Source organism: Podarcis raffonei, chromosome 2 (assembly GCF_027172205.1).
Source record: "Podarcis raffonei isolate rPodRaf1 chromosome 2, rPodRaf1.pri, whole genome shotgun sequence".
Classification (NCBI taxonomy): Eukaryota; Metazoa; Chordata; class Lepidosauria; order Squamata; family Lacertidae; genus Podarcis; species Podarcis raffonei.
Genome location: NC_070603.1, coordinates 62,166,802 through 62,194,374, shown reverse-complemented (window position 1 = coordinate 62,194,374; position 27,573 = coordinate 62,166,802). Strand labels below are relative to the sequence as shown.

The 27,573-nt window shown below is 45.8% G+C and overlaps 1 protein-coding gene across 1 annotated transcript in view; it reads left to right on the top strand.

Annotated features, from left to right (window-relative positions):
- Positions 1 to 27,573, top strand: part of ADAMTS2 (ADAM metallopeptidase with thrombospondin type 1 motif 2) — a 220,160-nt gene that overhangs the window by 171,074 nt on the left and 21,513 nt on the right. The window contains exons 11-15 of the mRNA XM_053376966.1: positions 12,743 to 12,888; positions 14,992 to 15,167; positions 25,271 to 25,404; positions 26,315 to 26,438; positions 27,158 to 27,238. Of these exons, the coding sequence (XP_053232941.1) occupies positions 12,743 to 12,888; positions 14,992 to 15,167; positions 25,271 to 25,404; positions 26,315 to 26,438; positions 27,158 to 27,238 (661 nt within the window). The remainder of the gene's footprint in view (positions 1 to 12,742; positions 12,889 to 14,991; positions 15,168 to 25,270; positions 25,405 to 26,314; positions 26,439 to 27,157; positions 27,239 to 27,573) is intronic.

Below are 27,573 nucleotides of genomic sequence, written 5' to 3'. Positions count from 1 at the left end.
TGAATGACACTTCCCAGGATACTTTGGAGGAAGGCAGCTCTTTGAAGTGGTATGATACTGCTTTAAATGTATAGTGCAGATGGGGTCCCAATGGGAAACGTAATCAAACACAGGTGGGAATCCTAGGAAAGGAGTGTGCTGTTTCACCCAGGTCCTACCAATGGGCTTCCCGTGTGCATCTGGTTGGCCACTGTGAGAACAGAATGTTGGACAAGATGGGCCTTTGGTCCTTCCAGCAGGCTCTTCCTATGTTATTGTGTTCTTCAATAACTGGGAGCACTAGAGAGTGGTGGCATTTTATAATCCGTCTTAGGTTTAAATTCCGATACAAGTTCAAGTCACATCTCAGGTTCAGTTCATGTTTATGTCAAGTTCATTGTTAAAAGAAAACTTTAAAGATCCAGGTTGGGTATTTTGGGGTTTTTTTTAAAGAAAAGCTGTGTGAAATCATTGTTACTCAGTAAAGGTAAAGGACCCCTGACAGTTAAGCCCAGTTGCGAACGACTCTGGGGTTGCGGCGCTCATCTCGCTTTATTGGCCGAGGGAGCCAGTGTACAGCTTCCGGGTCATGTGACCAGCATGACTAAGCCACTTCTGGTGAAACCAGAGCAGCGCATGGAAACACCGTTTACCTTCCTGCCGGAGTACCTATTTATCTACTTGCACTTTTTGGCATGCTTTCAAACTGCTAGGTTGGCAGGAGCTGGGACTGAGTAACGGGAGCTCACCCCATCGCAGGGATTTGAACTGCCTTTCTTGCATAATAAAATGCCCATAGATGGGAGCGGACTTTTTAAACTCCCATTTTTGCCGAATTAGTAAAATTAAATAATCCTCACCCTTGCTGTTGGCTTGGATTTTTTTGGAGAAGTAACTGCTGTAGAAGGCTAGCACAGAAGCTTCGCTTTGGAGGGTTGCGATGTCGCCTCACTGACCGGTTTTTTCAGCTCCCCACCCCCCACTCTGTGCTTTCCAGCACGGAGGCAGACACCGGAGCTTGCCGAACTGCCGTTGCCAGTCGCAGGACTTCTCGAAACCCCAGATTTCTTCCCGGGGCTTTCTTGGGGTGCATGTCGCTCTCACACTTCCCTCGACCCTCTGTGGAGCCGAATCTGACAGCGCTCAGCTGGAGCTGTCAGATCCCCGTCCATCCGCCATCTCGCGGGTACCCAGAGTATATGATTCGTCCAAAAGTAGTTTACTTTTTTTTGTTTTAACTGTGTGCATAATTCTGAAGATAAACAATGAGCAGTGTGTGGAATTTGGGGGTCACACACGCACCAGAAGCATATAGCAGAATTTTGTGAAGTGTCACAATAGGTTGTGGAAGAACAATTTTGTAAAATTAGTACAGTGGTACCTCAGGTTAAAAACTCAATTCGTTTTGGAGGTCCGTTCTTAACCTGAAACTGTTCTTAACCTGAGGTTCCACTTTAGCTAATGGGGCCTCTCGCTGCCGCCGTGCCGCCACCACATGATTTCTGTTTTCATCCTGAAGCAAAGTTCGTAACCCGAGGTACTACTTCTGGGTTAGCGGAGTCTGTAACCTGAAGCATCTGTAACCTGAAGCGTCTGTAACCCGAGGTACCACTGTATAATAATACAGAGGACTGCATAGGTTTGGACACAATCGGCCTGATGCTGGAGCCAACAGTGAACCTTGGCTCAGGTAGATGGCCCAAGCTGTGGTGCATCAGTGCCATGCAAGGGATGGTGGGCGTGTTTCCATGCTGCTGTTTCTAGGTTTGAATTGACCCTCCAAAGCAGGCATCCCCAAACTTGGCCCTCCAGATGTTTTGGGACTACAACTCCCACCATCCCTAGCTAACAGGACCAGTGGTCAGGGATGATGGGAATTGTATTTCCAAAACATCTGGAGGGCCGAGTCTGGGGGTGCCTGCTCCAAAGCCTTTTTGTTCACTTTAGAGTAACTCCTTGTGTATACCTTGTCTGTTTTTCTTTCCACCTGAACACCTATTAATTAATGACTTTAGTGTTTTCACTGTAAAATGAATCTATACATTTAAACAACCACTTTATTGAGCAAATTAACAAGAAGACAATGCTTCTGAATTCTAAACCAAAGCTTCTTCTTTTTGCACCTTAAAACAATTAGCACTTATGCAGTTAGTCTAATAAAAAGCCTGATAGTTTACTACAACTCTTGACAAAAACAAATAAATGGAAGTAATGAGCCTAATAAGAACAAAAATAATAATGCAGTGATGAAAATTCCCTCTCCCTGGGGATTTCTTCTTCTGTTGCAGTGTAGCACAAAATATATGTGTTAACAACCACTGAATTATGGCTCCTATAAAATAAAATCTGAAGTGCATTGAAGAAAGGGTTACAGTATATGCCTAAGCCAAATATCACAGAATGAAACCTACAAAACTATATTTGAATTGCTTGTGTAACAAGATGGCAGATTTGACCTTGCAGGGAGTCTCTGTTTTTCATTTGTATTATTCTCAACACGCCTGAATGTATACATATTTTATGATGTTATTAGGCTGCTACAGAGGAAGCGGGGGGCGGGTAGCATCTTCATCATACCCATTCACATTACCTAAAAGTTGAGTTTGTGTGGGGAATCTTATCTTTCAGTTGTTAGATAATTGGGAAGGTGATAACTGTACTGCCTACTGCTAGATAAGCCATGGGTTGGAAATATAGTGATGCGTGAACTCTCACACCACCCAACTCTCCTTGTGTTGGATTGCCTTTGAAATAAATCAAGCTACTTCCCAAAAGATTAGACCAGGGGTAGGCAACCTAAGGCCCATGGGCCGGAAGTGGCCCACAAAGGCTGCTTAACTGGCCCACAAGCCGCCCCCAAACCGCGCCGCCCTCTCAGTATGTCCCCGCAAACTGTGCTAAACCAGTGCAGCACGGCACGGGAACTCTCTTCCGCAGCTCTGGAAATCGCTTCGGCGCATGCCCAGACGCCAAAAATTGCTTCTGCGCAGACGCGATTGTCATCATCTGGGCATGTGCAGAAGCAATTTCTGGCACTGCGGACATGCACAGACATGATTTCCAGCATCGCGCTGTGCTGGTCTGGCCCCTGGATTAGACAAGTGCTCAGTCTCACTTTCAAGCCAGTTTTAATGTCCTTCCTTGAGTGACCCAACCTTCCGCTATATTCCTAGTTCCTTCTTCCCACAACCTCTAAATTCCATTCCATTTCTACTTGCACCACTTACAAGACTTAGTCTCTAGCTCCAGTGGCAGCCAGCGAGAACATGCAACAGGGAGAAAGATGCTGCTACCTGGTGCTAGTAACCCTTGGGAAAACTACATTTCCTACATTGCCTTAGTTCGTGATGGAGGAGATTGCATAGAGAGTGTGTCCCAGCTGAAAAGCCCTTCCCCCCCCAGTTGCTTCAAAATGAATCTCAATAGATTGCAGCATGACCCATCAGATGATCTTAGTGACCACAAACCTCTTTTCTTATTGAAGGCTCCTTGGTCCATAGCGGATATGGACAACCATTTACCGGTACTTGCACATCTGCATCTGGTAGGAAATAAAATGCCCACTACCTCTTCAGTGGCTTCATGCTGACTGTGGTAAATTTCAGGTTGGCAAATGGTCATCTGCATCCAACTGGAAACTGGTGTTCCAAGGAGGAGAGGAGAAAATGAATCCAGCATATTCTGCTCAGTTTTATATCTGCCCATTGAACAACTTATATTTTTAATCATCTGTTTATTTAACAAAAAACTTGCTTAGTTATTTATTAAGGAGTACAAAAATTGTATCATTTTTTAGCACTAATATTTCATTTTCACATATTTACTGGTGGGTTTATGATTTCAGAGTCATGGTGCATCTGCAGCAGCAGAAGTGGGTGTTTTCATCTGCCTCAGCTGTAACAAAACATGTCTCTCCCACATCAGTCTCTACAGCCACAGCAGGCGCTGTAACTCTCCAATAGTTTGACTTCACCCCCAAAGGCACACTCCTCCGTTGTCCTCCGAGACAGACGGATGCCAAAAACAACAAGAGACTTTCAAATATAATAAAACATCATGTAGCAATATTTCATCGCTGTTATGCCTAATGTGTCATTTTGGCAAGATTTTTTTTCTGGCTTCCTAAAAGTGATGATGGGTTCCGTATGTTAACTAGATTGCACTGCCTGTCTCTCTCTTGTGTAACAGGAAGAAATTGGAATTTCATGGCATTTTGTACCACCAAGAGATCTTTGTTTTCCTATGATTCCATCTCTCTCTGAAATATTTTTAAGTGGAAGCAGGCATAAAAAAGGCTCTTGCACTTCGTTAAAGTGTGAGACTTGTATGTCCACTATAAATATCTATTATTTTTAATGGTCTGTTCAATATTTCCATTGCATAAGAAGTTATGTAACTCAGCTAGTAAAATGTTCTTAGCCAACATTGAAGTAGGCAACAATTTCCCTAGGCCTCTTAAAAATGCACGTCAGGCAGTGCATATGTGTGTTTGTGGTAGCTTTCTTAACTAACATGTTTTCAAAAGTGTATTTCTCATCTAATTGGTAATAAGCCTGTTTCTAGACAATGCCATTTCAGATTGCAGGTGGGAGCTTACATAATTTAAATACTTTCCCATACAAAATAATGTATGTCGAAAGCTAGCATGTCTGACAGAAGGGTAGGCTAGAACACTTCTTCCTGATCTGTAGTTTTCTATGTAAGGGACCTGCAGGCTGGCATGGTATAGTCCCGGTGTGATATAGACCACCTCAGTGAGAACTAGGTAGCAAGATCTGAGTTGATTGCTTGCAAATAAGCATTTATAATCTTCTAAGGGGTTCTTCAAACATTTTTAAAATGAAAGGATCACATTCAGCTGATTATGCCAATCCTCCTTTTCACAACAGTATTAGTTATAAGGCTTCCATTCTTACCTTTCTTGACTATTTTAAATTTGCACAGAAATCATTATATTACTTGATGTTCCTCTTTGCAAGCGAAAACAGATGACTTAACTCCTTAGTGACTTTCACTGTTTCTCTTTTAATTTTAGTTTGCAATCCTATGCAAACTTACTAAGAACAGGAAGTAAACGACAGGCAATGATAAAAATGGAGGGTGGTTGTTGTTGTTTTTCTGTTGAAGCTACTAGCCACATTGGCTATGTTCTGTCACCACTTTTGGAGACAGGAGGCCTCTGAATAGCAGGTACTGGAAATCTCAAATGGGGCGAGTGCTGTTGCACTCCAACTCCACTTGCGGGCTTCTCATAGGTGTCTAGTTGGCTGTTGTCAGAACAGGATGCTGTACTAGATGAGCCTTTGCCTGAACCAGGGCTCACCTTACACTCTTAAGCCAAGCAAGACAACTGAGCAGTGCCTGCATGGAACACTCCTGAAACCATATGCAAGCTGCTCTGCTCTCAGTAGGGTTCAAGGGTAATCAATTAACAAATTAATTAATACCAGATAGGTTTAGCACATCATGGCTGCAAGACCCAACTGTTCTATCTTTCTTAGTTTCATTAGTACCAAGTTCCTGCCCCCCACGCCCCCCTTTTGGAAATCAAGTCACACACATTTCCACTTTCCTTTAGCTTAAAAAAAAAAGAGCGTGTTCACGAAGGAAGTGAATAGCTCTCAACTCTCTTTGTGTCAGAATATTTTGCTTGGAATAAAGTCAGGGAAACGAGAGAACAGAATTATAACCAATTAAAGATGTTGCTTCAGAGAGATCCATTTCATCCTATTTTAGTAAGATGCCGTTATCATGATTTCATACCACTATTCCCAGTGCCCATTATTAAAGTGCAAGCCAATCTAAACATGGTTGGTGTGTCAGGAAAATATCCTGGCTTTGCAACAGCTGAGGAATTAAGTGCCAGAAGCAGTCATGATGTTGGTTTTGTTTAGCTAGCTTGCAGAAGTGTTCCCTTATTAGTCTTAACTCTTCCAGGCCACGAATGCTGGTATGGAACAAAAAGATCCCCACCTAACTTTTCAGTGGGGAAATTGTCAGCAATCTAATGCCCTGAATAATTACATATTATAATTTTCCAAGGACAAAGGAGGGTTCTTTGGCCTAGCCTGGACAATGAGATCTGAAGGTGTGTGTGGAGGGGGTAGTTTTATGGAAAGATCAGGGGAAGAATCAAGTACCTGACTCATTCTGCTATAGTTACAATGAACTTGGAAATGCAGTTATATGGATGATGCATTCTGTGGTTGCATTAGCATGACAGGCAGGGTGTGTTTACATAGCAGAATGTAAGGAGATGAGTGTGCATCCAGTGAACATTGTTTGTGGTCCATGTCAGGTTGCTTCTGTTCATGCTTATCCACTGCCTGATGCTGCCCTTTCACATTACAGGGATTACATGGTAGGGACTACAGAACCATTAAATGTTGTGATGTCTCTCCCCCCCCCCAAGTGTTAGTGTTGCGTTTTTAAGGAAAAATCAATGGTGTGTTAGAGGAGGAACATTTAATTGATTTTCATTTAAAATTTGACACAAACACTTGTTAGTGCTGAACATTTACTAAGGGGAGAACCAAGTGGGGCTTTTAATTTTAATTCACAGTTCTTCCCACAAAAGAACAAATTACAGGGCTGACCTTAGTTTCTGTTCTTTTAAGTTCTATCCTATTGAGATGTACAAATGTGTTTTGACAGCTGCATCAAGCTATAAATCCACTGGCGGTGTCCTTCCTAACCACGATGTTAAGACACATTTGCATCGGCTGAAGTCACTTAGTTTGCCCCTGGAAGCTTATAAAAGCAACCATGCAAGGAAACAGCAAGCTACTGTCCCCACTTTAACAGCAGTTAAAGATCTTAACGTTTACATCCACTGACATGATTGCTCTCAAAAGCACATGTGTGGGAGGGGTTTGAATTGTATTTATGAACACCCTTGAAGTCCATTGGGACTGGTATGGTGGAAGACAGAGAGGCCAAGAGTAGGCCAGCAGAGCCAAGGACAGGCAGAGCCAAGTAATTCTAGTTTTGTACTTATCCTCTTTCTTGCTTGGTTCTACAAAGGCAGCACTGAGACTGAGGAGGAGGAAGGTGACAGCCACTGCGAGCTTCTGGACTGGTTGTAAGTAAGAAGGCAAGCAAGTGGGTAGACTGTGGTTGGTGTGGCAGTGCCCACTTCTCCTTAATGGACCAGCCTCCACAGAAATGCACTGAATTGACAGCCACATGCCTCAGACTTGGGACCATTTCACACATTAGGCCTGGGTTTACCACCATGTCTGTACTCGATAGGGAGCTGTAGCAGAGCGTATGGTAAGTGTGTTTTCGAACACATATTTGTCACATTCATAAAGTGGAATGTATGAAGAGGAGGAAAAAAGTTGCCAGAAATAGCCTGCCTGAAGGGACATAGGAAGCAGCTCCTCCACATACTAGTTCTGGTTGTGATCCTAGGATTCCACATAGTAGTACAATGGGACCTAAATACAACTAACATTAACCCTGGATCTAACTCAAGGAGCCAGTGAGCAGGAGGACTCTGGAGAAGCTGATTCCATTTCGAAGAGCTCTCAAACATAGCGCGGTCATTTCCAGAGTCTTCCTGCCCATTAGTTTCCTACCATTTCCTCCCTGCACCCAGTCGCTTTGGAGATGGAAGAAGGCTGAGCCCTCCTTCCTGCTCTGAAATAAGCTCAGGGTTTCTGAGAATAATTAATCTCAGGGACAGAGCACCCTTTGGGGGCATCATCTGTGAAGCCAGTTCCCTCCTTCCAGGTGACTGTTTTTGAGGCAAAGTGGGGACTTGGCCTTTGTTCTTTCCCTTTGACGCAGCCATTTTGGGAAGGGATTAGGCTCAGAGAAAATGTATCCTGAACTAAATCCAGGTTCCCCTCCAACAACTGATTCATTGCAGAAGAGAGGACCAGGGCCCTGAGGCAAAGTAATAAAATTATTCTTCCCCACCCCATCCCATTGCATTTCTTTGTGGGTTCCCACAAGTCCTTTTGGGATTTTTTTTTCATAATAGCTGGGGAATTAAATAAAAAGATACTGCAAAGGAAATTAACCAAGAAAAAAAATGTTCTCCAAAGTCAATCAGTCCAGTCCAGATGATTTCCCACTGAGAAAGCTGACCTCAGCTTCTCCCAGACAGGAGTCAGATGGATAAATATGTGCTGTGTTAGTCACCACAGAGACAGAGAATCTTGGACTCTTCAAGAGAATTAATTTGCACTGGCTGCCACAGCCTTTTCTGTTGCTACAGCCTTCACTGGCAACCATTCTTTAGCAGATTAACAGATGCAATGGGGTTATCCAGTCCTGTCAGTGCATAAGTATGCTGTGGAGGTACAGAGGTCATACTCACACCATACATTTAAAACACTATGAAGTAATGGCTGCCCCCCCAAAAAAGAATTATGGGAGCTGCAGTTTGTTAAGGGCAGTAAGAGTTATTGTTGTTATTGTTTAGTCGTGTCCGACTCTTCGTGACCCCATGGACCAGGGCACACCAGGCACTCCTGTCTTCCACTGCCTCCCTCAGTTTGGTCAAACTCATGCTGGTAGCTTCGTGAACACCATCCAACCATCTCATCCTCTGTCGTTCCCTTCTCCTTGTGCCCTCAATCCTTCCCAACATCAGGGTCTTTTCCAGGGAGTCTTCTCTTCTCATGAGGTGGCCAAAGTATTGGAGCCTCAGCTTCACGATCTGTCCTTCCAGTGAGCACTCAGGGCTGATTTCCTTCAGAATGGATAGGTTTGTTCTTCTTGCAGTCCATGGGACTCTCAAGAGTCTCCTCCAGCACCATAATTCAAAAGCATCAATTCTTCGGCGATCAGCCTTCTTTATGGTCCAGCTCTCACATCCATACATCCCTACTGGGAAAACCATAGCTTTAACTACACAGAGTTATTAGGAGACCCTTAATCCTCTCACAGAGCTACAGTTCGCAGAGTTCCCTGTGAAGAGGGCTTGGTTGTTAAACCACTCTACAAACTGAAGCTCTGGGAGGGGAATAGACAACTCTCAGCACCCTTAACAAACTACAACTCCCAGAATTCTACCTGTACTACCGGTACTTCTTGCATTTCATTTCCCTCTGCTTAGAACTCTTTCCCTCACACCTGCTGCCACAGCCCCTGTCACAACATATAATACTGCAGCCAGCAGTGCCTGGTGCCCAATGAAACTGGAGGAGCAGAAGACAGAGAGACCCAACAGTAGGCAGAACCAAAGCCAATGGCGGGTAGAGCCAGAACCAGTGACAAGCAGAGCCGCCCCCTAATTGGTTGTAAGTAAGAAGACAGACTGAAGTGGGCAGGGCATTCTTCACTGCCTGCAACTCAATAAAACAATTCACACATATGATGAACTGGACTCAAGTCCATGAAAGTTTACGCCATAATAAAATGTGCTAGTCTTTAAGGTGCCACAAGATTTTCCCATTTTTTAAAATAGTTCCTTACTGCAAAAGATCTGCAAAAGGAAAGGATGAACTATGAGACTAGTAGTTTAAATAATAATAATAATGGAATCATTGTGTCTGCTTACCGTGTCTCTTATAATGGTCAGTCACTAAGAACCAAATTTGTTTCTATCAGCGTATGCCCTCCCCATGGTTCCCTCCTCCTTCTTATTTCAAATCCTGGGTTACTCCTTTCATCAACTCCCATGACTGGGTACTTCTGGAACTGGTTGATTGTTGGAATTTCTCTCATTGCCACTGGCAATCTCCATTCTGGTTCACAAGAAAATCGAGGGAGTAAGCAGTATGCATGAAACATTCCCGCAAGATGTTTCTTCATCTTTCAAGTTGTGGGGGTGACCAAAAGAAGTTATCTCATTTCTGGAAATAACGTTGTGTGAATTGGCAATGGATCTTGTGTGAACATCTCCTGGGAGACCAAATATTAGTATTTAAAAAAACGATTCCAACGTGAGATACAGCTTTCACTTAATTATATTTTGACCTGGAATATCTTACTGGCACACTGAAGAGCCATTCTGAACACCCTGTGCCTCCTTTACTTTTTTTTTATCAATTACTGATCCCCCATGTCACAGACAGCTTTTTCATTGTCACTGTTCTACCAACTGTAGCCTTTCTCTCCCTTTACGGGTTAATATTTGGCAGCATTCCCACTATTTCTCTGTTACACTAGTCACCATTTTATGCTTAAGGGAGATTTTACTTTATAAACCCTTCTCCTTTGTTTTCGTTGGCAGTGGGTGTTTAGCCATATGCTTTGCATACAGTGCCTGCCAAATGCCTAGATCTGAAGGCTGGTTAAGCTGAATAACATTTGTTGTGGAGTTCATTACTAGGAAGAGCAAGTGAATGATTGCACTTGTTGCTCTGGCCATCTGTCTGTCGTGCGCATGCCCAGCTCCCCATGCTGACAGGAACCATTAAGACCCATGAACTGGAATTGTTTGTTTGTTTGCTTTATTATTATTATTATTATTTTATTATCATTATTATTAGTAAATGCAATACTCACAAACACAAAACAAAACACAAAACGAACTTATTATAAATACAACTCCTTAATTCCTACAAAAGAAAACAATTAAACATACATTAACCAAAAGAAGTATCAACTAAAATTACAAAAGAAACTAAACATAAAAACAAAAATCTTGACTTCCCTCCACCTATGTGTGACTTCCTTTACAGTATTTCTTTTCTTCTTTTCGCTGTGTTATCAATATTATTTTTAACTGTCTCCTCTTATATCCATTTCTTCTTAGTCTTTTACTCTATAAATTTCATGCATTGCATATTGATATATTTATACCAGAACAATGTTTTTTTATGTATTCCTTCTTGCAAGTCCACTCCTCTATCAGTTTTGAATTGGAATTGTAGATCAGCATAAGGCAACAGTATTGCATTGAAAATATTTCCCATTCTGGGGTGGGGTTTCTAGCTTAGAGTTTCTAGCTTACCGTAATTGGAAACACAGCCATCTAAAACTGTGATCCTCTCTAGCCTTTTGCTGGGCCGTTGCATACTCCCACTTGCAATATTTATTGATAAGTTCTTTCAAGTAAGAACTTTGAAGTAAATTAAACACTGCGTAAAATAATGTCCCTGTTTCATTTGTTTTGCGTTGTACGGCATGCAAATTAAGTGGGCAGACATTTCCTAGGCTTTTGCAAAGTTTAAGGCTTGGTAGCTGCATAGCTCAGTTGGTTAGAGTGTGGTGCTAACAACACCAAGGTTGCAGGTTCAACTTCCGGAAGGGACAGCTGCATATTCCTGCATTGCAGGGGTTTGGTCCAGTTGATTCCCAGGGTTCCTTCCAACTCTAGGATAACTTTTATGATAACTTACATTGATATCCAGTGGGTGCCAGTCTGTGGGACCAGGAAGCAAACTAGGGCAAGGTATAAGAATGTGAGAATGATCAGGCTTGCCCACCACTTTCTGTCCTGACCAACAGGTGTTGCAAAGTAAGAGCCTTTTTAAAAGTCTCCCTTAGTGATCCATTTGTCAGTAGCTGAAATCAGAATGATTTGGGTTAGCACTGCCCCCCCCCCCGTGTATTCTTCTTCATAGGATGAAATAGTAGACAAGGAGTAGACATTGTTTATAGATAACATTAGAATGAAGGATTTTTTGTGCTCCATTTTTATTTTGAAGGACTATTTTTAGATCAAACTTTAGATCAAACAAATACTGCTCAGAGGTGTCATAATAATTATTACCTATAATGTCATGTGAATGCCCAAAGGGCTATGAAATAAGAAATGCTAAAGGTTCCACTGCAGGTTCTTGTAAACTGAAAAAAACTTTTCTCTCTTGTTGTTGTGAACAATCTTTTTCTCACCACTGCAGTTATATTGTTCAGAAGAAATCATAGCCAAGCACCTTTGGAAGAAAAACCCCAAGTTTTACTTCTTGAAACATTGGCATGAATTAAATTAAAATCCAAATAAGTTTTGGTAATATTATTGCTTCAGCTGGAACATAACAAGAGCCCTGCTGGTCAGGCCAATGGCCCATTGAAGCCAATATCTTGTTCTCACAGTGGCCAGTCAGGTGCCTATTGGAACTCAGTGAGGGGGACCTGAGGGCTACAGCACTTTCTCTACTTGTGGTTTCCCGTGCCACTGACATTCAGGGGTGTACTGTGCCTGATAGTGGGGGTAGAAGAAGCTGACGTAACATTGGTGTAAGGGATTCATCAGAAATCTAGTATCTGGTATTGCTTTTCATCATCTCAAATATAATGGGGCAGATTGATACTATCCCACCAATCTAGCCCATTGTGTGGATTGTAGGATGAACTCACCTGCCCCCCTTTCTGACATATCTGCCCTTCCTGCTGTGTCCCCACACAGGGGAAGCAACATGGCCAGGCATGTATGCTCAAACTTGCACCTAGGCTGTATTGAAACTTGCAATCTCTCTGTGGATATGAGAGGACATCAAAGGAAGGACAGATAGGTCATGTATTTGGGGAAAGCAGGTGTGTTCTCCATTCCACGGGCCAGTTTGGGCAAGAAGAATCATCCAATCTGTCCCAATATTTCAGTTGAAACTGTTTACATGTATAGCTGAGTGGTTGTTTTGCCCAGTGAGTTACATGCATGTGTGAGAAACCTATCATTTATTCTAGGCAGGTAGAGAATCATCTATTCTAAAGCTGTGAATGAGGATATTGCATCATATTCCAGTGTTCGCAATAGTATGTAGACTGAGGAGCTTTCAGTCTGTGTCCAAAAACTAAGACAACTTTGCTGTGCAATGTGACTCATTGTGAAAATATGCATCCACGTATGCTTTTCTCTTTTTAGCATTGTTTTAAAGGTCACTGTATCTGGTTAACTCCAGATATCTTGAAGCAAGATGGAAACTGGGGGGCATGGAGTAAATTTGGTTCCTGTTCTCGAACCTGTGGAACGGGAGTGAAATTCAGAACACGGCAATGCGACAACCCACAGTAAGTTGGACCTAAGCAAGCTGAAGACCAGGAGCGGGTGGCATGGGGTGGGGATGGCTTCCCATGTCATTGCTCTCTCAACAACGCCTGTGGCCCTGATCAGAATGGGCAGAGGTGAGGTGTGGACTGTGCAGCTACACGGGGGAGTCAAGCGCAGTGAGTGGCAGCATTTCTGTTGTTGGGACCACGGCAGTGCAGAACTGCCCTACCATGCCTGCCACCTCTGCCAATGACTAATAAACATTTGTGAGTTACAGGTAGGTAGCCGTGTTGGTCTACCGTAGTCAAAACAAAATTTAAAAAATCCTTCCAGTAGCACCTTAGAGACCAACTAAGTTTGTTATTGGTATGAGCTTTCGTATGCATGCACATGTGTATCGGAAGAAGTGTGCATGCACACGAAGGTAAAGGTAAAGGGACCCCTGACCATTAGGTCCAGTCGTGACCGACTCGGGGGTTGCGGCGCTCATCTCGCTTTATTGGCCGAGGGAGCCGGCGTACAGCTTCCAGGTCATGTGGCCAGCATGACTAAGCTGCTTCTGGCGAACCAGAGCAGCACACGGAAACGCTGTTTACCTTTCCGCTGGAGCGGTACCTATTTATCTACTTGCACTTTGACGTGCTTTCGAACTGCTAGGTTGGCAGGAGCAGGGACCAAGCAACGGGAGCTCACCCCGTCGCGGGGATTCCAACCGCGTATTGTATGTGTATCGGAAGAAGTGTGCATGCACACAAAAGCTCATACTAATAACAAACTTAGTAGGTCTCTAAGGTGCTACTGGAAACATTTGTGAGAGAGACACTGTTAAATTACTATCAGAAATGCACAGAAACAATTGCTTGAGACTATGTTTCATCCTTAGGTGGGTGAAATAATGCAGACCATTGACTGTATACTGGATTAGGAATTCACCCTGGCCCTCATGCAGGGTTCTCCTGCTATGCACACAGCCATTGCTTGCCTTTTTTGGGCTGTTGCTCAAAGAGGCAGTCTGTACCCACATGTAAAATAGCTGGAATAGGATTACAAATTGTCAGGGACTGACCTGGGACTGGAGATCTGCCTGATCCTTCCAGAGAAGAAGAAGACAGTTCAGAATTACAACGGGTTTGAGGGAGGTCTCAGCTTAGAGGCAGATGAGGGGGAAAGCTGGGGAATAATGGGAGAGGAGAAGAAGAAAAAGAAGAAGAAACACCAGGGGAGCGACAGCTGATGGACTCGGTGTCTTTAGAAAGCATTCCAGACCCCACCCTCCCAGAACATGGTAGGTCTTGAAAGTGGGAGACCAAAGAGCTCAAAGGCAGAGGGCAATTTTCAGCACCCATAATGATGACTCATGAGGAAGTGGGAGAGGCGGTGGGGATGGAGATTCACTCAGGGCAACACCATTATTCTGAGAGGCTGCATTCCCAAGGCTCTCTATGTGAATATTGAATAAAAGCAGATGGTAAGGACTGTTCCTTGTCTTGTCCCTTCCTGGCAACCTGCTGTGGGAGTTGGTGCCTCTGCTGCCTGACACAAATGCAGTTTGTCGCCATTGCTGGTGTAAAACGAAAAGTAGAAACTCTGGTTATGCGTATGCAGGATTAGGTACTTGCAGGACTGAAGCCATTAAGTGAAAGCTTTCCCTGGTCATACTACCAAGGAGAGAGAAGAGAAGAGAAGAGAAGAGAAGAGAAGAGAAGAGATTAAGGGTGGCATTTAACTATCCAGCACCAGCAGCAGAAGCACTGTGCAAGGACTTCTGCTTACACAATAGGAGCCCCATTGTGCAAATGGAAGTCTTGCAATGCATGTCCAGATGGAACACCTGGAAGAGTGTGATGCTGAATTCCACCCTAAGTATTTTTTTTTTACTGCTACTGAAATCTGTGGGACCAGATATATATAGGTCCCATTGATTTCAACACTGGTGTGATTCAAGATCTCCACATGTAGCTTGCTTTTGTAGAGTTGTCTCTGTTAATTTCAGTGGAAGGAGCCAATCTACTCCTGCAGTTGATCTCTCAGGCTCCAAATATGAATTCATTAGTAATAAGATAATTTTATAAGTGTCACTGACGTGATATTATTTATTAATCTGGTTTTGTTCTTATTCCTAGCCCAGCTAATGGAGGTCGTACATGTTTTGGACCAAGCTATGAGTTCCAGCTTTGCAGCACAAATGATTGTCCTAAAGATAATGAAGATTTCAGAGAGGAGCAGTGCAAACAGTGGGATCCTTATTTTGAATATCAGAACAAGAAGCACCATTGGCTTGCATATGAGCATAGTGATGGTTAGTACACCACTTCTTCTACTTCTACTTCTACTTCTTCTTCTTCTTCTCCTTCTCCTCCTCTTCCTCCTCCTCCTTCTTCGTGTTATTGCTTTGTTAATGGCCTTGGTTCCAGTCTGCCATATTTGAAGACTGTAATTTCCAGTGTATAGAAAATATTACCACCCATTGGTTATTCTGCCAAAAGTCTCAGCTTCATTTGGAGAGGGTGGGTACGTTGTCAGCTCCTGTGTTCATACATTACTTGGCACCTACTTTGAATTTTGTGCATAAAGTATGCATAAGCATACACTACTGCAATGGCACATCAAAAAAGTGGATATAAATTTGCTTTAGTGGGTTGCCAAATTGATCAGGTACTCTATAAACAGCCATACACATATTTATGATCTTGAGTGTGGTCTAAGGTTACCAGATTTTTTTCAATGAATCCGGGGACACTTTTCAACTTCCCACTAAATTTTTTTTAAAAAATAATATTTATTACTTTTAAAACTTACAAGAAAAAAGAGAAGAAAAAAGACAAGAAAAAAAAAACAAAAGAGAGAAAAAATAACAATACAATACAATATATAAACAATACAAAACGCAACCTTAACACATTAAACTAAACAAAACAAAACAACAATTTAGAAAAACATACATCATGTCATTTCAATACTCTATCTTTCATTCCCTTGTTTCATCGACCTCCTCTCACCTCCCTTTTTGTTTTTGTTTTTTTAAAATGATATTTATTAAGATTTTTCCATTATAATACCTCAAAAAATAAAAACAAACAAACAAAAAAAATGAAACAAAAAAATTTAAAAACACATAAAATTCAAAGGCCTTATTTTCAATGACATATTTCCCTGACTTCCCCACACCTCCCCCTCTTGTATTCCAGTTCCAATTGTTGGTTCAACAAGTTCTTGTCCCCAATTTTTAACCTTTTAATATTTCATTCATTTTAGAAAAACCAATTTTAACTTATAAACATCAATAATTATACATCTGTGCTTATTCTTAAAGCCTTTTTCTAAAGTTGACCTAAATTCCCTTCCACAATTTCGTCAATTCTCATACAAATAACAAAACAAAATAAAAGCAAAACAAGTTACAATTATGCACCCTTTGGATTCCCAAACTCCACCCCCCCTTTCCCGGTTCCAATCCCCAATAATCGTCCATCAGTCAATCTACTCTCAGCCTGGGGATCTCACGTCCGAGGCTCTTAATTCTCTCTCAATTCCTCTCTGCCGGCTTTTTGGATAGTCCTTAGTATTAAACACCAAATCTCGGAGAAGCTCTAGTCCAATAAAGTCCATATTTCTTCCAACCAGACCTCCATACTTAAAAGTGGAGCCTAAGTCTTGTTTCTTACTCCTTTTAAGTCCAAATGTCCCGAAAGCTCCAACTTCCACCTTAATCAGATTTGTAATCCTTAGGTCTTCAGATCTCCACACAAGAAGATCTCTCCATTCTTCAGTCTCCAATTCAAACCAAATTTTCACCATCGAGTTCTTATTTTCCTTTGCAGCCATCATGCCAGGCCTCTGGCTCTCCTTTATCATCTGTAAAATTACAGCTCCTCCTTCCTTTTTCTCAAGAACAACATATATCTCTTTCTTCACACTCTCAAAGCTCTCAAGTTTCTCTTCTTGTTCAGCTGCATGAGCTTCCTGAGTCAATTCCTTGTCAGATTCAATGAATTTGTTTACTGTTAAGTCCAGAGTTGTAACATTTGTAGCCAAAACATCAATTTGGCCTTGTAACTTTCCCAAGAGAACAAAGACTCTGTCCAGTTCAGCTTGAATTTCCCCTCCTTCAGCCATTCTTGTAATGTCCCAAAACCCCCTCTAGAGGGATTTTGGTCACTTAGTGTTCTTTCCAGTTCAAATCCAAAAATCAAATTAGTTTGTGTCAGAGGCTCAGGAGCAGAAGAGCAGGGGAGAGAGCAAATAGAGAGCGGAGGAGAGGAATCAGAGGGGAGCGTAGGGGAATATGACAGTGGACCGAGAGATTCCATGAGCTTCTCCAGCGAATCAGAAGATTCCCAGGAGGGGGCGCCTATGGTAAGGGCGAGGCGAATCCCAGAGGGGACGATCCATAAACAGGGAACCAGAGGGGAGTCCCAAAGGAGTAGCGGAGAAGTAGGGCCAGTTCCCCCACCAGAGCACAGTGGGGGAGAAGAGGCATGGGAGTCAGGACCAGCGTCTCCTCCATCGGGGAGTGGGGAGACGGAGGGAAGGGCAGGTCCAGCTAGCCTCCCCGAAAGGGGGAGCAGTGACACAAGTGTAACGGTCAGAAGGAAAGTGGGAGGCTGCGCGCGCGCGCCAAGTTCAAATGTGGAGGAGCGCGGGACAGCAGAAAACCCGGATTGGGAGCCAGGTCCTAAAGCCCGAAAGAGGGGGGAGGAGGAGTCGGGAGAATCAGCGTCAGAAGAATCTCGGAGGGCAGAGACTCCGACTAGCAGAAGGACCCAGAGAAAGAAGGAACAGAGGAAGAGGTGGAGTAAAGCTAGAATCTTAAGCTGGTGTCAGGGGGGCGGAGATTCAGATGGGACTTCTATGATCTGACGGATAGATGTAGCGTTGCGCGCTGCACGTCTGGAAATGAGACTGAACTTCAATAAAGACTTTTGAACTTGAGCAAGAAGCAGCGTTGGTCTTGTGTGAGCTGGGACCTTGGGCAGCGCTGACAGTAAGTCCCATCTCAAATAAACTCTGCGAGCTCACGGAGATAGGCAAAGATGACGACTGAGGAAAAAGTCAAGCAATTGCAGGAAGCGGTGTCAACGCTCTACGCAGAATTAGCTGCGTCTAGGAAAAAAGAAGAAGACACAGCTGCGCTCTGCCAGGATCTGCAAGCCAGGTGGGACAAATGGGGAAAGGAGGGGCAGCTGGGAGCCAAGCCGGAGGGAGTTAGCCTCGGGAAAAGGGGGGCAAGCCTTGTGACCCATTTTGACGGGAACCTGCAGCAGTACCCTAACTTCAGAGCAGAAGTAGTCTTCGCGCTCAATTTGCTTCGGAAAGATTTTAGAGATGAGGAGGAGAAAGTGGGTTTCATAATCACTCATCTGCATGGGGAAGCTAAGTCGTGGCTGCGAACTTTGCTACGCGAAAATGACCCCGCCCTCAAAGATTCAAGCGCTTTTATTGGAGCCATGGACGCTTGCTTTAAATCAACGGTGGATGTGGATGTCGCTAGAAGGGAAATGCATGGATTGCGACAAGGGAGAGCGACGGTGCGCCAGTATCATTCCCGCTTTTTTGGGTTAGTAAATGTGCTGGGCTGGCAGAAGGACTCAGCTGCCGTCAGGGATCTGTTCTGGGAGGGGCTGAATGGAGCCGTTAAAGATGAACTGGCGAGGGGGGAGAGACCCCAAAATACAACAGAAGTAGTCCAAAGGGCGCTTGCAATTGGGGTGCGCCTGGAAGAACGCCCGTGGAGCAGGGAGGAGGGGCGAAGAGCAAACACGTCAGTTAGAACGACTCCCTTCCTACCCAGAGAGACAGAGCGCGCTCAGTCCACGCCTCCTCTCATAAGTGGAGAGGAGCCAATGGAAATCGGAGGTGCAAGGGCTCAGACAGCAAGCAGAGCCCAGACACCAGGAGCAGTCAAGGCGAAGGCTCCTAGAGGGAGCAGGAAGTGTTACATCTGCGACAGTGCACAGCACATGGCGAAAGAGTGTCCCCAGAGGCTCCAGAAGCACACTGCAGCCTCAGCAACTGTTAAAGGAGGAATTCAGCAGGGAATTGAGCAGCAGGGAAAAGGCGACGCCTGGTTGGAGATGGAGGCTCTGGGGCTCAACCAGGCGAGTCAGTGAAACAGTCCCCAGAGATTTTGCAGCCCACAGACCCCCTCCCACCCAAACCAGTGGTGCAACTCACTGCATCGCTCCAGCTGCCCGATGGGCTCACCCTGGAGGTCCCTATTACCATTGACTCTGGTAGCAACGCAGACTTTGTAGGGTTGGACTTCGTCAAGCAGCATCGCATAGCACTCCTGCCAGCCACGATGCCCCTAAATGTTGTCACGGTAGATGGCAGGAAGATACTGGGAGGAGAGGTGGTACAGCAAACACCGCCTCTGGTGATGCAAATTGGAAACCACCGCGAAGTCATCAGTTTCAACGTCACCCACCTGTCGGACACGCCCATAGTGTTGGGCATGAGTTGGCTGGATAGGCACAGCCCGGCATTAGCGTGGTACCAGCGGCAATTGACCTTCTGCTCTTCCTACTGCGCAGCGCACTGCATCCAGACCTGCCAGGAAGGAGAGGGGCAAGAGGATGCACCGCAGCTACACCTAGGCGTGGTGCAAGCGGTGCCCAACAAGTACAAGGACTTTTTGGAAGTCTTCTGCGAGAAGGAAGCAGACAAGCTGCCTCCCCACAGACCCTACGACTGCAAGATTGACCTCCTGCCAGGGGCGACGCTGCCAACTGGGAAACTGTACTCCATGTCTGAAGACGAAATGCAAGAACTCAGGGAGTTCATAGATCGCAATTTGAAGCGGGGATTCATCCGGGAATCCAAAGCAGTGGGGGGCAGTCCCGTGTTTTTCGTGAAGAAGAGAGACACGCCCGAACGGAGGCTCATAGTGGATTATAGAATCATCAATTCCAGGACAAAGCCCACAGCATTCCCCATGCCCAAAATTGACGACCTGCTCGCGACGGTGAGGAAGGGACGGATCTTCACCAAGTTGGATTTACGAGGGGCCTACAACCTTATACGCATGCGGGAGGGCGACGAGTGGAAGACAGCCATGTTTACGCCTTTAGGAACCTATGAATACAGAGTCATGCCGTTTGGTCTCCAAAATGGCTCCCATTGTTTCCAAGCTTTCATGCACCACGTGCTAGCGGGACTCCTCTACAAGAAGTGCGTCTGCTTTTTAGATGATATCCTGATCTTTTCGGACTCGCAGGAGGCGCACGAGGAGGACGTCAAGGAGGTCCTGCAGAGACTACGGGAGCACAGACTTTACGCCAAACTGGAGAAGTGCCAGTTCGACACGACAGAGGTGGATTTCCTGGGCTACAAGCTGTCCGACAAGGGACTTGCCATGGACAGCGCCAAGGTCCGCTCAGTGTTGGACTGGAAGAGCCCGCGCAACCGGAAGGAGGTCCAGAAGTTCGTCGGTTTCGCCAACTTTTATCGCAAGTTCATCAAGGGGTTCGCGAAGGAGACAGCGGCCATCACGGACACCCTCAGCTCCAAGAAGAAGAAGTTCACCTGGACGGACCAGGCGGAGCAGTCCTTTCGGAGGCTCAAGCGTCTCTTCGCGTCCGAAGAACAGCTGCTACACGTAAACCCCAGCAAACCGATGAGGGTTGAAACGGACGCCTCGGACAGAGCGGTGGGGGCGGTCCTGTTGCAGCAAGATCCGCAAGGGGACTGGAGACCGTGCGCATTCTACTCCAGGAAGCTCAGCACGTCGGAGCAGAACTACACCATCTGGGACAGGGAGTTGCTGGCCATTCATGCAGCTTTCAAGGCGTGGCGGCACTTCCTCGTCGGAGCCAGACACACGGTGCAGGTTCGCACGGACCACAAGAACCTGGAGTACTGGCGCACGGCGAAATTCCTGAACCAGAGACACATCCGCTGGGCGGAGTTCTTTGCAGATTTCGATTTCCGGATAGAATACATCCCGGGAGACAACAACGTCATGGCGGATGCGCTATCCAGGAAGCCGCAGTATCTCGAGGAAGCGGCACAGGCAGCGGCCAAACACATTTTCGCACCAGAGGTGTGGGCGTGCGCTTCAGCCGCAGTGGACCTGGACGCAGTCCGTCGTGCGCTACAGGCGGATTCGTTTGCGCAAACCAAGATGGAGGAGGTGCGAAACGGCACAGCGAGGGACGACGAGTTCCAGATACGCGACGGACTACTCCTCCGCAAAGGGGCTCTCTACGTACCGGGAGAAGACCTTCGCGCGAGAGTCTTGCAGCAGCTGCACGACGCGCCCAGCGCTGGGCACTTCGGCAAGGACAAGACGGCGGAATTAGTCACCAGGGACTTTTGGTGGCCCAAGGTGCGGGGAGAAGTTGCGGATTACGTTTCCAGGTGTGACACCTGCCAAAGGGCCAAGCCAGTACACAGGAAGCCGGCGGGTCTGCTGGAACCGCTGCAGACGCCGCTCGAACCATGGGAGAAAGTGGCCCTGGACTTTGTTACAGATCTGCCCAGTTCGCGCGGCAAAACAGCAGTACTCGTGGTCGTAGACCTCTTCACCAAAATGGCGCATTTCATTCCGTGCGCGAAGGTGGCCACAGCGGAACAGACCGCCAAGCTGTTCATAGACCACGTGTTCAAAGCTCACGGCCTGCCGCGGTCCATCCTGTCCGACCGGGGCCGCCAATTCATCTCGAACTTTTGGCAGAAGCTGCTGGGCATCCTGAACGTCAAGATCAACTTAGCGTCGGCACGACACCCGCAGACCAACGGACAAGCGGAGAGGGTCAACGCCATCATGCAGCAGTACCTGCGCTGCTACGCCAATCAACAGCCCTCGACCTGGGTGGACTACCTACCGCTAGCCGAGTTTGCCTACAACAACACGAAGCACGGGTCTACAGGGGTGACACCGTTCTTCGCCAACAATGGGCGCCACCCCAGAACCTTCCCGGGGTTGGAGACCGAGGCAGAGGGGGAGCCACGGGGGGCAGAGCACTTAGCCGCAGAGTTACAGGAGGTCCATGAGCAACTCCGAAGGCACTTGGAACTCGCGAAACACGCCTACAAGATGCAGGCAGACAGGCACAGGAGGGTTGGGGAAGACATACAGGTAGGGGACTGGGTCTGGTTAGCAGCTCAGGCAGTGCCGGCCAGAACGCTAGCTAAGAGGAAGCTAGGACACAAGCAGCTGGGACCTTACCAGGTCGCGGCACAAATCAATCCAGTGGCCTACCGGTTGACACTCCCGGAGGGCTCCAGAATGCACCCAGTCTTTCACAGGTCAGTGCTCACGCCTTACAAGGCGCCCCACAGGTTTCAGGCGCCAGGGACCGCACCAGCTCCACGTAGCCCATCGCCAGCAGGGGAGGGACCACAGAGGGCGACGCCACTCAACGAGGTCACAGAGATTTTGGACTCAAGATGGGGGGAAGAGGGAGTTGAATATCTCCTCGCCAGGGAGGGTACTCCGGCCAGCGCCAACGAGTGGGTGCCGTGCTACGCCGTGGAGGAGCACTATCTCAAAGACGAGTTCCATTCGATCTTCCCACACAGACCCATGCCGGCGGAGTATTTTGACGACTGGCTTTTCACACCCACACTGTCAGCCAGCACGTTCCAAGGTTTCTCCTCAGATGAGGAGCCGACGCCGGGGATGAGCTCCCCGGAGGGGTCGCTCTCGGGGTTTGCCACGGACCGCTCCTATTGGTGGGACACTCAACCAGAAGTGGGGTGGAGCAGGGAACTGCTGAGGGGGCCCTTGCACACAGCCTCACCCGAGGGACCGGGGGGAGAGGAGGACATGGACGTGTGGGGGGAGGATCTTGGTTTTGAGCACGACAGCAGAGAAATGGAAGCAGAGGAAGTCGACGTCGACGAACCCATCGTGGGGGGGCCTGATCCCGCTGGACGGTTGCACACCAGGGAGAGAGAACGGAAGCCAGCACTCACACCCCCAGCGCTGGAGCACCTGGAACCCGCACCCGAAGAGGGGGAGGGGGGAAGGGGGGGCTTCGAGGGGGGATGGATGTCAGAGGCTCAGGAGCAGAAGAGCAGGGGAGAGAGCAAATAGAGAGCGGAGGAGAGGAATCAGAGGGGAGCGTAGGGGAATATGACAGTGGACCGAGAGATTCCATGAGCTTCTCCAGCGAATCAGAAGATTCCCAGGAGGGGGCGCCTATGGTAAGGGCGAGGCGAATCCCAGAGGGGACGATCCATAAACAGGGAACCAGAGGGGAGTCCCAAAGGAGTAGCGGAGAAGTAGGGCCAGTTCCCCCACCAGAGCACAGTGGGGGAGAAGAGGCATGGGAGTCAGGACCAGCGTCTCCTCCATCGGGGAGTGGGGAGACGGAGGGAAGGGCAGGTCCAGCTAGCCTCCCCGAAAGGGGGAGCAGTGACACAAGTGTAACGGTCAGAAGGAAAGTGGGAGGCTGCGCGCGCGCGCCAAGTTCAAATGTGGAGGAGCGCGGGACAGCAGAAAACCCGGATTGGGAGCCAGGTCCTAAAGCCCGAAAGAGGGGGGAGGAGGAGTCGGGAGAATCAGCGTCAGAAGAATCTCGGAGGGCAGAGACTCCGACTAGCAGAAGGACCCAGAGAAAGAAGGAACAGAGGAAGAGGTGGAGTAAAGCTAGAATCTTAAGCTGGTGTCAGGGGGGCGGAGATTCAGATGGGACTTCTATGATCTGACGGATAGATGTAGCGTTGCGCGCTGCACGTCTGGAAATGAGACTGAACTTCAATAAAGACTTTTGAACTTGAGCAAGAAGCAGCGTTGGTCTTGTGTGAGCTGGGACCTTGGGCAGCGCTGACAGTTTGTATCAGTCCTTCCTTGTTTTCAACAAAATATAGTCAAATTATAACAAGTATAGCCAGCAGAAGCAACAGAAACAAAGTTCTATTTTTCCGTCTGACAGCTAATTTGACAGCTGTCAAACTCTTCCAATACCTTCAACAGGCTCTCTCGCGGATCACTCCCGGGTCCGGGGGGGTGGCACTTCAGCTCCCAAAATTAGCTCTTATCCTCCAGTAAGATTTCTTCTAGTGCCAAATCGTGAAATTAATGTCTTTTGCCAAATGATAAAAGAAAAAATTCTCTCGACCTTAGTTAGCAGGTCCTTGCTTTAGATTATTTACAGGAGGAGGAGGCTGACTTCCTGTTTACACCTCCCCCGATCGTACCTAATTCACCGCAAAATTTTCTTTAAAAATCCAATTTCCGTACTACTCACAGGTTGTTATTTTGAAGTCCAAATCACAAGAAGAAGTCAGCGCTCTCCGGCCATGGCAGCGCGGCTTCACTCCACAGGAGAAGCAGATGACTCACAGCACCGCGCCGCTCACCCCGTCCCCCGTTCCGAAGCCTTTAAAAAGGCTCCTTCGCAGGTCGGGGGTGGCGCAAATGGTGCCTGCCGAGTCACCAGGTTCACAGGCTTCTCCGCCTGTGATTTTTAAGGGTCTCCGCGTCGCCGCAGCGGTACGACCCTGATCCTGTGGAGCCGATTCCCTCCGGAGCTCGGAGGGAATCCGCCATTAGCCGTTGGCGCTAACCCGGAAGTCACCCCACCTCCCTTTTTGTATTCCACTTCTGTTAATTGTTTAAGCAATTCCTTTCCATCTTTCTCTATTTTTTGTCATATAAATATCTTAACATATTTTTAACCTTATTTTCCATTAATGCTAAAGTACTTATTTATGCTTAACTCCTTATAACATTTCTACTAAAGCCATAAAATTTCATTCCAACATTTTTCTAACACTCATTAATTTTACAGTATTTATATATATAAACTTTAAACTTTTCCAATCTTCTTCCACCATCTCTTCTCCCAGTCCTTTCCGTCAATTCCATATAGTTCATCAACCTGGAGATCTTCTGTCCGAGGCTCTTAACTCTTTTCCAAGTCCCTTCTGCAGGTCTTCTTCATATTCTTTGATGCTGAAAAGCAGATCTCGAGGAGACTCCAACCTAGCAATGCTTTTATTCCTTCTTGACAGGTCAGCCAACTTTCCATAGTTAAAACTAAGGTCCATATAATATTTCAGGACATGTTTCAAAATTCCTCCAAATCCAAAGGCCCCCACAACTCCAATCACCTCCTGACCCAAATCCAGGTCCCAACGGTCAGTAAATCCCTGCATTAAAGGATCTCAACTTCCCACTAAATAGATGGATTTTGTCAGGGGACTGATTTGTAAATCCGGGGACTGTCCCCGGGAAACAGGGACGTCTGGTAACCTTGGTGTGGTCCACTTCTGCTGAACTTAGAACCCTTCTACATGGATCTAAATTCTACTGCTAGTGGGTTGATTGGAATCTTTGGAAATCTGCACATTTTTATTCAAAGATCATTATTTTAACTGAATTGCCTTCTGCAGTCTGATCAGATAAGAACCATCAGTTGAAGAGATAAATCACAGGACTCTTTTCCCTTGTAGCCAAAGAAAGGTGTCATCTCTACTGTGAGTCCAAGGAAACTAATGATGTTGTGTATATGAAAAGACTGGTGCATGATGGAACAAGGTGCTCATATAAGGATCCTCATAGTATCTGTGTACGAGGGGAGTGCCTGGTAAGTTGTGGCATTAATTCCTTTTTCCAGTTTCTTATTTGCAAGAATGAGTATAATATTAATATTTCAATGGGACACTTTTCTCCATGACGCATCTACAAATAAGTAGTCATTTTAAGTGTAATCACTGAAGTTTACTAAAAATCAATCATGCCATGGTTCATTGTTTTACTAGAGTCTCTGAAAAGTTACCTGCCTAAGAGGGATGGAGTTGGGTTTGGAATTGGGCTGATAACCGTTCAGCCATGCCTAGTACCTTTGCAAAGTGAATTCAGTATCTAATTTGAGAAGGCTCTTGAGCATACAACTAACTTGATTTCTTTTCAGGAAAACACAGTGGTTGCAAGCCACAGTCACATGTGCATGAGAATGTCACACATATGCAAGATTTTATTAGTTTCTCTGTCCATCTACTAGACCTCCAAATGGCTTCTTCTCTCCTCTTAGCTATTGGAAAAGAAACACCAAAACATTCTGTTGTCTGTTGCCTGGAGGTCTTTGCACTGGGGCTCTTCGCCATAGTGTATGACTAGAGGCCGCATTCATTTCTGGAGTACCATTTCTTCATGTGGAGAAATGTGTACTGTTGTCTTCAGTGTTATTTTCTGAGCATGAATTGCCAAATATTTATGTGAATTGGATTAAATGCCTGCAATATGCTCAAATCCTGAATAGCAACATGTACTTGAAATCCTTTGATAATGAATTAATATCAGAGTTCAGTTAAGCAAGCAGTTAGAAACCAATTTATCAGGGTGAAATGTCATTATAAAAACTCATGTGGATATCAACATGCCCTTTTAGGAAGAGACAAATGTGCTGTTTATTATATCTTTGTCTGGTGAAAAGAAAACCCGGAGGAAAATGCAGGCTCTTACAAGCAGGAGTAATTGCTTTTCATTCTTTGCAGAAAGTTGGCTGTGACAAGGTAATTGGCTCGTCAAAGCAAGAGGACAAGTGTGGCGTGTGTGGTGGAGACAACACCCATTGCAAAGTGGTGAAAGGCACATTCTCCAGGGCACCAAAGAAGCAAGGTCAGTCCATTTTCAGTATAGTGCTCCTGCCCCAGAGAAGCATGCAGGAAGATTTCAGAAGGACATAGTAACTTTGTTTTTAACATCTCTTTTCTGGTGCTGCATCAAGTCTTGTATTTGAACAGCTTCTGGTGCAGAACAGCAGAAGTACTTTCCTGGAAGTACTATGGGCTACACCAATAGGGCCTATGGTGGGTGGGTGTGTGTGAACCCATTTGTGAACTTAGAAAGGCTCAGTGGATTGAGGGCTTATAGTTAAATCCTAGATATGTCTACTCAGTTGGCCTTACTTCCAGGTAAGTAGAGGTGGGGTTGTTCTTCCTTCTTGGTCTAAACACCTTCTATGGGGCCACATTTGTGCATGTCTGTATTCACTATTTGAACAGCCTTTCTAGACTTTGACCTGCTTGGCTTTCAAGTGAGCTAATGGGCAATTTAAACATTGTTTGTTTGTTTAAATGAATTTAAATGCATTTGTTTTACTTCATATATATACATATGATTTCATTTTTGAGGAAATCATCTACAAAGAGGTTTTTGATACTTTAGAATACTAATCCATGTCATAAAATCTCATAAAACACATAGTCAACAACAGGGGTACCAGCTGGAGTGGAGCCTAAGGGACCTTGCCCCCCGAAGGATGGCTCCTCAATCTTGTCCTCTTTTCCTTTCTCTGTAATAACAACAACCTGCACTGGTTTAATGTGTCCCTACAGGTTACATCAAGATGTTTGAAATCCCAGCAGGTGCGCGGCACTTGCTAATACAAGAATCGGATGCCTCCATTCATAATCTTGGTGAGTATTACATAACAGTGGTACCTTGGGTTACATACGCTTCAGGTTACATACGCTTCAGGTTACAAATCCAAACAAATTACAAATTACAAGGTTACAAATTCAGGATATCAAATCCAAACAACTACTATTACTACTACTACTACTACTACTACTTACAGACTCTGCTAACCCAGAAATAGTGCTTCAGGTTAAGAACTCGTGCTCCGGCAGGGTGGCAGCAGCGGGAGGCCCCATTAGCTAAAGTGGTACTTCAGGTTAAGAACAGTTTCAGGTTAAGTACGGACCTCTGGAACAAATTAAGTACTTAACCCGAGGTACCACTGTATCAGCAT